At 41.6% G+C, this 14,600-nt stretch overlaps 1 protein-coding gene across 3 annotated transcripts in view; it reads right to left on the bottom strand.

Moving 5' to 3' along the window:
• The window catches only part of LOC135978632 (centromere protein F-like), a 35,927-nt gene that overhangs the window by 1,322 nt on the left and 20,005 nt on the right, over positions 1 to 14,600 (bottom strand). For all 3 annotated transcript variants that reach the window (XM_065579511.1, XM_065579509.1, XM_065579510.1), the window contains 5 exons: positions 11,830 to 11,965; positions 9,547 to 9,692; positions 6,525 to 6,606; positions 3,509 to 3,589; positions 2,114 to 2,307 (listed from right to left, as the gene is read on the bottom strand). In XM_065579511.1, coding sequence (XP_065435583.1) covers positions 2,114 to 2,307; positions 3,509 to 3,589; positions 6,525 to 6,606; positions 9,547 to 9,692; positions 11,830 to 11,965 — 639 coding nt within the window. The remainder of the gene's footprint in view (positions 1 to 2,113; positions 2,308 to 3,508; positions 3,590 to 6,524; positions 6,607 to 9,546; positions 9,693 to 11,829; positions 11,966 to 14,600) is intronic.

Below are 14,600 nucleotides of genomic sequence, written 5' to 3'. Positions count from 1 at the left end.
CTGTGTGAGAGATGAGCATCAGGGCTTATCCTTCTAGCGCCGATATTTATCAAAATAAAAGCTGTTAAAATGTTGATGTCAAGTGGAAAAAGGGAAGACAGTCCTTACAGTTCCGTAATTGTAATAGTAGCTTGAGAAATCTACGGCTAAGTCTAAAAATAAATGATTTTTACCACTGAAAGCAGACACTGTGGAAGCATTCCTTTTTAGACCTAAGAGTTGTGGAGATAGTGTGCCACCTCTCTAATTGTTCCGTCACTCTAACAGTGTTTTTCTAGCAATGGGCAAAATCTCCGATTGTGGACATGCAGTTACCAGGGTCTGGTTGAGGTTATCACAATACAAGCATTAAGACAAAGTACAGTACCAAAACTTCTAAAGAATGAGATCAATTTTCATTCCAGTGTCCTCAATAATTAAAAGCAAAGGAAAAAAATCAGATCAAGTTTGCATAAGGACTGAGAAACGACTTCAGGGTCTGGCCCTAAAAAATGAAAACTCTGGGAACAGAATATCTCTTTAAACAATTTGTTGAAGCATGATTGTTTTTGTAGAGATTGTTACTTAAAGAATGATTTTATGTGTTGTTCACAGCAATGCAACAGCAAAAACAAAATTGTTACCAACATATATTACTGGCAAAGCTAGTAGGATCATTTATTATTAAGGTTACCTGTCTCCTCCCATTACAAGACCCTGTTTTCTGCTGCTTATAACTTTACAAACTTTAATTGCTTGGGCTGAAATTTTCCATGCTGTATGTCTGCCTCATGCTCTTTTTCTTCGGGGGTGGGGGACAGAGGCAGAATTTCAGCCAAAATGGCTAAGCTATTCCCAAGAGCAAGGCTAGGGAAATCTACATTTTTCTCATATTAAAATATTCTGGCAACTTTTCTTTGAAAAGCTCCATGTGTTGGAGCAGGAACTTGTCATTTGGCAGGGAGTGGCCTTTGTGTCAGAGAATGTGCTTTTTGCCATCCCCAGGAAAACTTGCCCAAATTTGGCCAAATTAGAAGCCTTTGAAAAAAAATCACAGTTCACAGACGCTCAGCAGAGAGAATTCTTATATTTTTAGCAGCTAAAATCCCTGAAGATTTCATCCTCGCTGCGTATACTTGGATCTCGCACAGCTCTTAGTGCTAACCAAACTGCGCATGAGCTATTCCCCACAGAGTGACTGCACATCTGCCATTTCCCCCACAGCTCCTGGATATGAAAACACAGCACTGAGCCATCCTCACAGAGCAACTGATATGCTCCAACCCAGGCCTACAGGGGTCAACGCCAGAGTTTCCCTGCAACGGTTCTTCCCAGCTGCTTTGGGCCAAGCACCAGAACTGAGACAGGAACCTTTCTTTCCTGTACTCCCAATGACCCCTCCAAGCTGGTGCACATGCCCGGTGGTGGAGGAAGATACTGGACTCAAATGCAGATGGGACAAAAGGCAAATGGGGGTGGGAGGGTGGGAGGGCAGACTGGGACAAGGAGTATGCCAAGATTGGGACTGGAACGGGGGTGAGGAGAGGGGGCCAAGGACAGGGAGCCAGTAGGCGAGGCTAGGGCTAGAAGACTATGAGAGAAGGCGGGGGTACGGGGAAAGGAATGTGTAGGAGACACTCAGAGAAGACACAGAGCTAAGAGGAGGAGGAGAAGAGAACTGGGGCTGGCTGAACAGAGAGATTGGGACAAGGAGCCTTCATTCCAGCATATCCGAACTTTTGAGTGCTTTTGTGTGTAATCCATCTATGCACGCACACACGCACCCCCTGCTCTAGGCAGCCAGGTCTTTCAAGAAATAATCAAATATTTGTGATGAGCATTAAAGTGGGAAGATTTACCTCATTTCTATTTACCAAGTTAATGAGCACTTGGCATGAGATCACAGATTTGATCACACCAACAATTTTAAGTTTACCATTATGCCCAGATCTTTGTTATATGCCATGCTTTATTGATTGTATTTACATTGATGACCTTGTCTTCACTATATTCATGGCAAATAGAAAGGAGATGTGAATAACACAGCATATCTTCAAACTCACTTGGAGAGATAAATACATGATGTGGATTGCCCATGCCCTGCACATTCAGATACATTTTTAAGATCAGTTACCTTTTGTGATTTGCTGCCACCAGCTGTCGGTTTACAGATCTCCCCAAGATTATCTGACCTGCCTTTTCGTAAAAGTTGGGAACCTGGTGACAATTTTTGGCTTTGGGCAGCAAGACGGGGACTGGTCCTTAGGTGAAAAGTTGTTCTGCACAAAATGTAAGGGTCGGTTTTCACAATAGGAATAGCAGGAAACCCTAAAAAATAAACAGCGTCTATTAACCAAGGTTGCTTAAATTACTTTATTGTTCTAATCAATCTGATCTTGCTCATTTCAAGATGGTGATGACAACTGGTAATAATTTAAGACAGTAAAATGGCATTTACTCACTGAATAAAATATAATGGGGGAATTATTAGGACTATCTTGCGTTCCTAGAATTTTATAGGTGAACTCAGGCAAGGGTGTGGATCTGTGCAACAGCAGCTTTACTAAAATGGCCAAAAGCGTTTTCCCCAAGAAAATGTTCTCTTTTTCCTTTAAAGGAACACCATTAACTGGAAAATCATTTCCATCTGAAAATGATGTCTCTTCTACTGTTCTAGGTGGAGCTGGCCGGAGGGCGACAATTCTGTTTTGCGACACCTTTCGAGGTTTCAAAATTTGTTTTTATTCTAGATTGGAATGAAAACATAAGCCTTTCAAATGCTTTCACAAAATGAAATTGAATCAAAAACATCAGGTTTTCAATTTGGGGGCCTTCCTCCTTGCAAGAGTCCACTTTGCACCTCAGAAACCTTCCCAGCAAAAACTTTGTCTGAATCAATACATCTCCGTGAAACATTTCGGCTTTGACAATGCAGCACATTTCAATGAAAAAACATTCAGTTAAAAATGTTTCAGCAAAAATTTCCCCCCTTCCTCTCAACCAGAAGAAAAAGGTGTTTTATACTGGGAATGGCTGGGCCTAGAATCCCTCTCTTTTTGCCAGAGGTCTTTTGCAAAGTTTTTGGAGGAGTCCCAAAGTCAACAACATGTATCTAGACTGATTTTCAAAACTACAACCTGATATTAGGATTCTGGATTTCAGAATTTTTGGCTGTTTTGCTTTTGTCATCAAATACTACAAAATTGTACAGATGGGAAGACATCACACAGACCAAAAACCAAAACCACTAGAAATTACATACATCTACAACAAAATATACTAGCCCCCTATAGCCTCAATTGTATACTAGGGCTTTTTTTTAAAGCACATGCGGCTAAACTCAGCTCTGACAAGCAGTTGAGTTAAATGGACTTATGCAACCTATACGAGGGCTGAATCTGGCCGATGATGTCCAAGTTTTTACAATGCTTCCAAGTCACGCATATGACAAGACGATTCTCTAGATAAGCGTGCGCGCACACACTCCCCACCAATGTGGTCTCTTCTCCTCTAAAGAAGTAACAATTACCTTTTTTCACCACCTCTGGGAGTCCGTCTAGCTCATACTCTGGCTCATTCTCATGTAGGGAGATGGCAACCTCATCAGCACCTGACCAAAGGAAAGAGTCATTACCTGTACAAAAAACTTTAAGGAGACTCTGGAAAGATGAGTTTAGAATGCAATGATCTCAATCATTCATTTGTTAGTTAAGTACATAAGATGTGTGCTTGTGCAACCACAGTAAACTATACCAAATAAAACAAACCAGACATCACGTAAAGGTTACTTTACAGAAGAGATCTCTGTTGATACCATATTTACTGTCAGGGTGCCAGGTACCCCGATTCGTTGGAATCTGACCCTGGACACACAAAGCATGGGCAACATTAATTCTGGCATTTCCTAACATTTAAGTGCTTAACATTACCACCTTACCATTATTTTAACAATTTTTGGGTATATAATTGAATATAGCTCGTCTCAGAAATATGGATCTCTTTTTATACCGCTAGTGATTCTGCTTATTGGACACTCATGAATATTTGCTAGCCTAACTTACCCTAGCTAATGGCAGACAAGTTGTAGTATATTTTACACACTGTGGTGACCACTTTAAACTGTTGTCCTATTAGCTCTATACTTAGCCCCTGACAACTCTTGAAATGACTGAAGCTTGTGATCAATAAAACCCCAATGTATGTGTCTTAAAAAACATTTGTTAAAGTTAATAAACTCCAGCATTTCCTGGTCCCAGAAAGCTGCAACTAGTACCAGGCTGATGATAGTTAGAAAATGGAGGAACTGTCTGAAGCATGTTTCTTCAGATGCAAGTAATGGAAATTTCCAGAGGCAGGTATAAATCAGTATGGAGATAACGAGGTTAGTTCAATCAGAGAGGGTGAGGTGCTCTGCTAGCAGTTGAGGTGTGAACACCAAGGGAGGAGAAACTGCTTCTGTAGTTGGATAGCCATTCACAGTCTTTGTTTAATCTGATCTGTTGGTGTCAAATTTGCAAATGAACTGGAGCTCAGCAGTTTCTCTTTGGAGTCTGGTCCTGAAGTTTTTTGCTGTAAGATGGCTACCTTCACACCTGCGATTGTGTGGCCAGGGAGGTTGAAGTGTTCTCCTATAGATTTTTGTATATTGCCATTCCTGATGGCTGATTTGTGTCCATTTATCCTCTTGCGTAGTGACTGTCCAGTTTGGCCAATGTACATAGCAGAGGGGCACTGCTGGCACATGATGGCATATATAACATTGGTGGACGTGCAGGTGAATGAGCCGGTGATGTTGTAGCTGATCTGGTTAGGTCCTGTGATGGTGTTGCTGGTGTAGATATGTGGGCAGAGTTGGCATCGAGGTTTGTTGCATGGCTTGGTTCCTGAGTTAGAGTTGTTATGGTGCAGTGCGTGGTTGCTGGTGAGAATATGCCTAAGGTTGGCTGGTTGTCTGTGGGCGAGGACTGGCCTGCCTCCCAAGGTCTGTGAAAGTGAGGGATCATTGTCCAGGATGGATTGTAGATCACTGATGATCACTTCAACCTCCCTGGCCACACAATCGCAGGTGTAAAGGTAGCCATCTTACAGCAAAAAAACTTCAGGACCAGACTCCAAAGAGAAACTGCTGAGCTCCAGTTCATTTGCAAATTTGACACCATCAGATCAGGATTAAACAAAGACTGTGAATGGCTATCCAACAACAGAAGCAGTTTCTCCTCCCTTGGTGTTCACACCTCAACTGCTAGCAGAGCACCTCACCCTCCCTGATTGAACTAACCTCGTTATCTCCATACTGATTTATACCTGCCTCTGGAAATTTCCATTACTTGCATCTGAAGAAGTGAGGTTCTTACCCACGAAAGCTTATGCTCCCAATACTTCTGTTAGTCTTAAAGGTGCCACAGGACCCTCTGTTGCTTTTTACAGATTTAGACTAACACGGCTACCCCTCTGATACTTGTCTGAATCATAACACTTTAAGAGTTGCTCCTCTCTCCCTGTCTACAAGCCAGAAGGACACCAAAAGCTGTTTGGAAGGACATATGTATAAACTCTAAAAGATGTCAATTTCTCCATGGTGGATGCTGAACTATCAGCCATCTATACCCAGAATGTGAATTTTCTTTGTTGTGATGGCCAGCAACGGAAAGAACAGACACACTCCAACATTTTACACTCTCATGTCTCAAACAAAGCATTGTAAGAAGTTATACACACCACTCTAATGTTCTTTAAAAAATAGCCTCCCCTTCATCCTAAGGTCATTTTTGATTTCAAAACATAGGCATTGGAAATCTATATTCATAACATATAAGGAGACTCTGAAATTTGAGGAGACAGATCTTGGGCCAAATTCTCAGCTGGTGTGAATGGCAGAGCTTCAGAAACTATACTGATTTACACCAGCTGAGGATGTGGCGCCTCATCTGAATCAAACGTAATAATGCATGTTTTGAAAACATATTGTATAAATAAATGCATTAAGGTTAGAAACAGGATCATGATTAAGGCTATGTTTTAGTCTCGGGTATTTTTAGTAAAAGTCATGGAGAGGTCACGGGCAATAAACAAAAAGTCACGGCCCCATGACCTGTTCATGACTTTTACTAAAAATACTGGTGACTAAATCTTACCTACTGGGAAGGGGGACGCTCCTGAAGACTGCTGAGGAGTGGGGGAGAGAGAACAGGGTGACGCTGTTGCTGGGGGGATGCCCAGGATCCCACTGCCACTAGTCCCAGACTCCTGCTCCAGGGCAGTACCTGGGACCATGCCTAGTGCTGCCGGAGCAACGGCCAGTGCAGCTGGCTCCGGGGCTTCCCCAGCTGATGGGGTGGTCCTGGGATCAGCTGCACCAGCACTGCAAAATTCACAGAGGTCACAGAAACCGTGACTTCCATGAATGATTTGCAGCCTTACAATAACATTCTAGTAGAGCATTTCCTTCTTAAAACTACCCCATACTTGGCTTTTGCTCCTTTAATGGAGCACCATGTTCAGCAATTTGTTTCTGCAATTTTTTTTTCCCTTCTCTAGCTGCTTACAGGATTTCATCCACGTCTTCGTCTCATTGCAAGCAAATCCATTTTGCTTTTTCAGTTGAATTCTAGACTTCAGATTGTCCAACTATAAAATAAAAAATTGTTTGTAGTTGCTAATAGGAAACTTCATTCTTCTGTATAAGCATTATACTCTCACTAATGGCATCTCACCTGTCATTAAAAGTTCAGTGCAACTAAAAAACCAGACAAAAGTTATAATATGCATTTGTATAATAGATTCACTTAGTAATATACAATTGAATTATAGCAGCTTCTAATTCCAACAGAGAAACATTAAAGTCATGTTTCTTGGAAAGCTACATGTGTGTAGATTTCCTTGATAGAGAAATAATAATCTAAATAGAATATTCAAAATAACCAAATGACAAAACCCAGCTGAAAAGCATGTGGTCCAGGCAGGTTTGTCCACCCTATGTGCATTGGAATGCCAAAATAAAGGGATGGTGGATATCTGGCAGCCTTATAAAACACACTTCAGGATAACGTAAATATCAAGCACAGTGCTCCATTAGCTGGGCATGGAGTGAGCACTGTAACTCAGTGCCTGCTTGCCACAATGCAGGCTCCACACTGTGCTACATGATTGCTTTTTCATGTGTTTATTTCTGAAGCGAGAGCACAGAACTACAGTCCGGCATTCACCGCAAATGGAAGAGAAAAAGACTGCAGGCTAGAAAATGAAGAGGGAATTGATAAGAAGAAATTCACCTAGATGGACAGGTTTAAAAACTAAAAACGCCTATCTAAATTATTAGCAAAAATAGTGCTGTCATAAGAAGAATCACTTAATTAATAATTTAGATGGAAATTCTGCATACATCAGAACTGATATGCTCTCACAAGTTGCGTGTGACATAATGAGGTAATAGAAGCAGTTTAAAGACAATTGGGGCACGTCTACAGTGGGAAGTTTCACAAGGTATTAATTAATGTGTTCATTAACATGATGTTACAACATGCAGTGTAGACACTGCATTGTTATGTTTAATATCACATCAGTCAGTTATGGTTAATCTTAGGGGCAGAGTGAAAAGACATGTTTAAACACGGTCTAATTTTGAAGTACAGACCCTGGCAAGTAAGGTATTGTTTCCTTTGCACCATAAGTGGAGGCATGGCGATGTCTCTCTCTGGTAGGACTACTGCTGCACTTAGGTTCCCCAAACTTTCAAATTTTCCTTACATTTTAGTTTAACATCTAGTTTTAACCGGAAATGATGATCTCAAAGGAGGAAAGCATGAGAAACTAGATAGTTTATTATTATTGAGGTTTTTTTCAAGACACTGGCTTCCGGTGATGGGAGAGTCATGTGGGTTTGGGATTTCTTTTTTGTGTGGTTGTGTACATGGGGTACTTCCCCCGATTGTTTACAGAAGTGAGGTAGCACGCTAATCACCCTGCTCTGGGCATTTCTCAACTAAGTAGGGGTACTGAGACAAATGCTGATTGTTGGAATAGCTTGCTAGATGGCCCCAGGCGCCTGAAAGGGTGTCTGTCTACATCCTTCCGAAGAGAATTAGTACCACTTGGGGGTTTTTACTCAGTAAAGCAGGAGCCATTTTGAACATGGGAAGGGATTTCTCCTTGATGCCTCTGTAATCCCCTGATGGTGCAGCTACATAAGGAATGGAATTCTTATGTGCCTCTGTTCTGGGCACACACTGTCTAAAGTGCTCTTTAATCCTTCAATGCTGAGCAAGCCTATGGAGAGGGGGAGGAGACTCCAAACTCCTTTCCCTGGTAAAGCCTGGGTCCTTCACCTGATAAACGGACAGGGACAATTCCCACTCCATTGTGACCTCAAATTTGGGCCCCCTTCCCTGGTTGAAAGAGGATCCCAGGTTGAAAAGCAGAGATGAACAATTTACATTACCCTGCCACCTGAGACAGGGCTTCACAGAAGTAACACATGTCTCTGCACACCCAGATGTACTCCAGGGTGGGAGGAGGCAGTGAGTCTGATACAGAGCACTCCAGGAGACCCGCATATAGGAGAAAACCCCAGCAAACACATCCTAAGGATGGGAAGGCAAGAGAAAAGATTTAAAGCCTGATGTTTATACTTCCTGCTCATTAATTATACATATTACTTCCTTACAAAGGGGACAATTCCATTTGTCTTTTTGGGACCCAGAGCATATGGAGTTTCCAAGTGTTATTCCTGAGCAGACTATGTGGAGTTCTCATCTCCTTGAGAATCCTCATGCTCCTTCTCACAATGGAGTCAGGGCTTCAAATGGGTGTGTTTATGTGCGCATGCAGGGCACTAGTGCGCTGGCCCAACAAAGCCCCATCCCCTCACACAGCAAGGGTTGGTGGCTTGTAGCAGCAAGACGTAGGTTACCCTCTAAGACCCCTAAAAAGCTGCCCACTGAACTACTTGGACTTAGCTTGATTTTGCTGGGCTTTTCTACCACAGCACTAGTGGTCAAAGGGAGTTATTGAGAAGTGCTGTGTTTGCGGATCCAGAGAACTTACTTGAGGAGAGAGAAAGAGGAGCAAGAAGTTGAAATGAAATCAATGTAGCAGAAAAATGAACAAAAATTCATGATAAAACAAAGTTGTCGGGAGAAACTGAACCGCCAACTTGTTCTGCTGGTGGACACAATTTCTGGTGGCCTGAGGTGAAGGATGGAGCTTAGTCCTGGAGCCTTCAGCAACAACACTGGTCCACCTCCCAGTTCTACGGGTGAGAGGAATCACCTCTTTGTTCCAAATGAGGAGAAAAGCTGGGCCACAGAACAGACAAAACGTGCACATTTTATCATGTTTTCAGGTGTCCCGCTAAAGACCTCCTGTATCTTTGATAGCCAGAAGTTTATAAGGTAACAGATTTAATGAGATTTCCATGCTACTAATGGAGAAGTTATAGCAAATGTTATATTAGAATAGAGACTAGATATTATAAAGGACACAAATAAATATTTTGGCTCTTAAAAGCTTAAGTATAAAATGCCTTATTAAACTATATGAAAAACTTATGTTTGTTTCTAGTAAGTCTACTTTTTCTTCTTCTAAAGCCTTCTTAAGGGTTCCATTTTCAAGCTGTAGCTCCTGGACTGAATCCTGGAGCAATTTATTGTTGTTTTTTAAATGCTGAAGCTCGGCTTCTTGTGCTTCCAGTTCTATTTTCTGAGACAAACTCTTATCTATAGTAATAAAAAAAATTAAGTGGTTAATTTGTGAAAGCAAACAATGTCAAATATGCAATATTAGCTTTTATGGGTAACACTATAAAATGGCAATATTGACAGTTTTCAATTTTTCACCTAGCAATAAATTTTCTTAGTATTTCAGAATATAATTACGTATGTGTTCTAAAACTGCCTTTATTCCCAAACCATGAAATTGTATAGCATTGCCAGAATTCAGTTTTGCAGAAAGAACATACTGCTAGTCAAATCGCTCTATGCTTCACAATTGTAACTCTGTTTCTACAGCCCATCTTCACTGAGGTCTGATGGCTTGTACTCTGAAACTCATGGTTGACAGGTAACAGTATCAATGGCTAGATAAAGAATTTTGGTGCCCTATTTGTCCATTTTCCTGTCTTCAAAATCCAGAATATATAAAAATGATCAAGGTGTTTGATGGACTGATGTATGGAGTAAAATTAAGAGAGACAGACAATACAAGAGATTTCCTGTATTGCAAAGAGAATTCTATTGAATAACACCAACTCATCAGTGATTGGGGAGGCAGCTACAGCTGGGCCACGCCCCCATCAGGCCACAGCTGGCCCTTATAAAAGGGCTGTGAGCCAAACACTCAGTCAATCTTCCTCTAGCTCTGAAGGGAGAGGGACCTAGCTGTTTGGGAAGCTAAGGGTACTGGAGTGAAGCAGGGCTAGGGAAAGGCCAGAGGAGCTGGGGAGCTCCAGGCTGACAACTCCCCAGGCTGCAGGGCCTTGTCCAAGGCCCAGAGTGGTACTGAGTTGTAGGGAAAGGCAGCAGGTCCAAAGTCCCCTGCCAATGATGAGTGGCCATTACAGACTGCAGTCGGCCCTAGTGAAACAGGGCTAGATGGTGACTGGCAGTAGCCACTGAGGCAAGGTGGAGGATAGCGGGGGGGGGGGGGGATTCCCCTGGGTGGGAATCCCCAGATAGTGGGTTACTGTTGTGAGCAGGACCCTTACAGGGGAGGACACCAGGGTCCGGGAGGGACATGGGGGCTAATGTCGAGCAGGATGGTGACCATCAGAGGGTGCTCTGGCTAGAAATGAGCTAAGTCCCTGGATGACCAGAAGGGGGCGCCGCAGGGGTGAGTCCCACACCATTACAAGGGGGAAAAGGTATAACTAGAGAGGATAATCAGAGACTTCTTAGAGAGGAAGAACCGTCCGGGGGTTAAGAGTGACAGTCTAGGACTCTGGGCACCAACATTCAGTTATGTTTCAATTAGGACAAGTTATTGTTGGCTGCAGTGAAGAGCTACAGCACAAACATCTTCTGACTTATTTTTTTGTTCATAATTATTCCCTCCAGAAAACTGAGAGAATGCTCCCATTTGACACCTTAAGAACCACAGATAAAAGGTAGCGAAAGCAAGAAAATGGGCTTAGAAGGCATTACATTTTCTTAGCTAGCCGAAAGTGCTGCCACTTGCCAAGAATAAGATCAAAACGCAAAGCAGTTATTTGGATGGCCTCATGGATTGGAGAGTGCAGAAATACTGATTAAAATAGGAGCAGGACTAGGTCCATAAATTTAATTTTGAAATCTCATTAAGTGAGGTTAGACTTCTACAGCGATAAGTGGGAGCAGTCTCCTTCTTTACAATGGCTATTTAGCAGAATTACCTGTTCTCTCAAACCTCAGTCTGCAAAATGCATTTTCCCAACCAGATAGACAAATGTAGGGAAAAGTCAAATTAGGGCTCGGCGGGTAACATTTCATCACGTTTTAGCTTGATGGAGTCCATATACAAGCTAAAGGATAATAGTTTGAGGTATATTTGTTTGCTTGGGATTTTAAAACACAGGAGCACATTGTAGTATTTAATTTGCTGACCATATAGTTTTGTTTGGGACATATTTATTCCTCATTTTAAATCGCTTTAAAACCATATAATTTTATGAGTTAGTATATTTGTATAAAGAAGTTCCATCTCAGTTTGGAAAGAGAATTGCGTGTATTAGCTGAAAGTTAATTGAACTATATCACACAGTGGGAACTTATTATTTCTTGGGGATGCTTCAAATCACCATTTATAATGAAGTTTACAGATCTCCCACACTGAAGTAATAGTTTGTAACGGGATTTAAATGGGTAGAAATGTGTCACTCACTTTTCATCTCTTCAGCATTCTTCCGGGTCTCTGTTAGAAGGTGTTGGGCTATTTTAAGTGCTTCTTCCAGCTGATGGATTTTTTGTGTTTTTTCATCAGACTGGCAGCAAAGAAGGTTTTTTTCCTTCTTCATTTCCTACAACAAAACATTAGTTACAAAACAGTCGATTAAGTCAATAAACTGAGAGTAGTGTGATGTGGCATACTACCCCTCTGAGTCCCATGAAGACTCTGGAAAGTTGGGCCTTGGTTTCTAAGCACTTACAGTGGTTAGGAACACAAACTGCACTCTTGGCAATCCTCAGAGGGCAGACAATCCTTTTGGGACATCTCCCAGCTGGCACAGATCACAGCAGTACTTAGCTGGCTCAGGATATGGAACCAGGGAGCTGCAACCAGTTCTCTGTTGCCTGCCCATAGCAGATCTTGACACAGGATAGAATCTAGCCCACAAAAACTGAGTCAGTGAAGTTAAGTGACTTGCCCAAAGCCACAGAGGGGAGTCAATTTCACTGCCAGTATCAGAACACAGGAGACGTTTCCAGTTCCAGCTCCTGTTCTCTGACCACCCATCTCTGTGTGGATGATTCAAATATATGAAGTTGCTCTTGTTAGCAAGATAGCATTAGATGCAAAGTATTATTACTCAATAATACCTGGGGGTTCGGGAAAGAAAATTTTCTAAGCATCTTTTTTCCAAATAAGTTAAGAAAAGTTAGAATACCCCATACAACTATGTCCTACCTGGGAACTTAAAATAAAAGTGATTTCTAAGAAACTAACTCCTTCCACCCAAACTCCTGCATTGCTGGGTAACAGATGGCATGGCTCTGGTGGGACTCTCTTGGAAGCAAGCCATCATTTATTCATCTACTTACTACTAGCAGATGGGCACTAGTGCACAGAAGCCAAATTCAAGAAAAGGGAGGGTCTGGATGGAAAACAACCTAAATCCTTGCTGGCACAGCAGGTCTGTATTTTCAGCTATTTAAACAAGTCACCCAAAGAACATGAATAAAACCGTTGCTGCTTCTAGTTATTTTCCTTTTGTTTCACAACCTCCTAGTCCAAAATATCCAACTGTTATATTGAGAAACACACACACACACACACACACACACACACACACACACACACACACACTCTATCATCAATCATTCTAAAATACACAGTTGTCAAGAGACAAAATTTTTAGACAATGCTGATGTCTGAAAAATGTCTCAAAGCTGCAGGAATTCTGAGCTTCCTGTGTTCAAAATACCAATGAAATTCAAGGGGTTTAAATGGCTGAAAGGCCCGCCCCTCTTGCTGTGACTCAGCACAAGTGGCTCTAATTAAGAAGCATTCAACAAAAATCTGGAACCAACAACCTAACATAGCTGCAAAAAAATCCCATGCTCTGATGCTGGACTTTCACAAAACCATTTACAAGACATGCATTCTGCCACCTTCATGTACATCCCATCCCATCATTTGCAATTATAATTTGGCCTCAGTCACATAGGCCATCATTAACTCTTGCTTGAATAATTGAAATCCAATGTATTTAGACTCGAATGCATCTGCCCTGAAAAATCTGCAACAGTTACAGAACACAGCAGCACACCTCCTCAGTAATACAGGTTCACTTGAGTACATCAGTCCTATGTTTCACTCACTCCGCTGATTCCCCAACAGAACACTCAATCAAATCTGTCTTTATTTTTGAAGTTATAAAGAACATGGGCCCAAAATTCCATCTTACTCTCTCAGACTTCAGTAGCTGTGTTTCTCGGGAACAACTGTCTACACATCAGAAGTAAAACTAGCATATGCAGGAGACAGGGCTTTTTCAGGAGCTGGCCCAATACTATGAAATTCACTCCTGCAAAAACTTAGAATGACAACTAACATCACCATTTTTCATATTTACACTTCCCCCACCCCACCCCACCCCACCCCACACACACACCCTTTACCTTCTGGGACAATGGCTTTCAACCTCTTTTCCATTTGCGGACCCTAGAAAATTTCAAATGGAGGCGCAGACCTCTTTGGAAATCTTAGACATAGTCTGTGGATCCCCACAGACCACGGGTTGAAAACCACTGTTCCGTTGTAAGGACAACCTTTCGAGGACCTCTTAGACAGTCTGCAAACTCCCAGGGGTCTGTGGACCAGCGGTTGAAAACCACTGCTCTGGGGGATATGGGAGAAATAGAAACCTCAAATAACAGATGCTAGTCACCTTAATTATTCTTAACTTTGGAAAGCATTCAGATACACCAGCAATTGGCACAATATAAGAACTTAAAAAAAAAAATCTCGGCTGTTGCTTCTATGACTATTCTGACTTCTCTTCCCTTTCATTTTCCTTCTAATTCCAAATTAAAAGGAAAATCTTTTAATCTACAATCAAGGTTTTTTTTTAAATCAAAATTTACAGCCAAATCCTTTTCGTGTAAATTGGAATAACTTTATTGATTTCAATGGAGCTATGCTGATATATTCCAGGTCAGGATCTGGCTTCATAGTTAGAATTTTGATGATAATGCTAGTGCTTGAAAAAGTAAAAATGTACAAATCATTTTGGGGATTTTCTCTTGCTTTAAATTGATTGTGTGACCAAAAAAGTACCCATTCCTCCACGAAATCTTGGAATTAGGCCAAACACACTTATACTTAGGAAGCAGCTAATGATTCTAGAATTTCCAAATGAACTCAACCCGATATTTAATATATTTTATTTTTAGGACTAAACAAAGAGTCTTTTGAACCATACGACATAATTA

The sequence above is a fragment of the Chrysemys picta genome, unplaced genomic scaffold, assembly GCF_011386835.1.
Source record: "Chrysemys picta bellii isolate R12L10 unplaced genomic scaffold, ASM1138683v2 scaf354, whole genome shotgun sequence".
Lineage (NCBI taxonomy): Eukaryota > Metazoa > Chordata > Testudines > Emydidae > Chrysemys > Chrysemys picta.
This window is presented reverse-complemented; position numbering and strand designations above follow the sequence as displayed.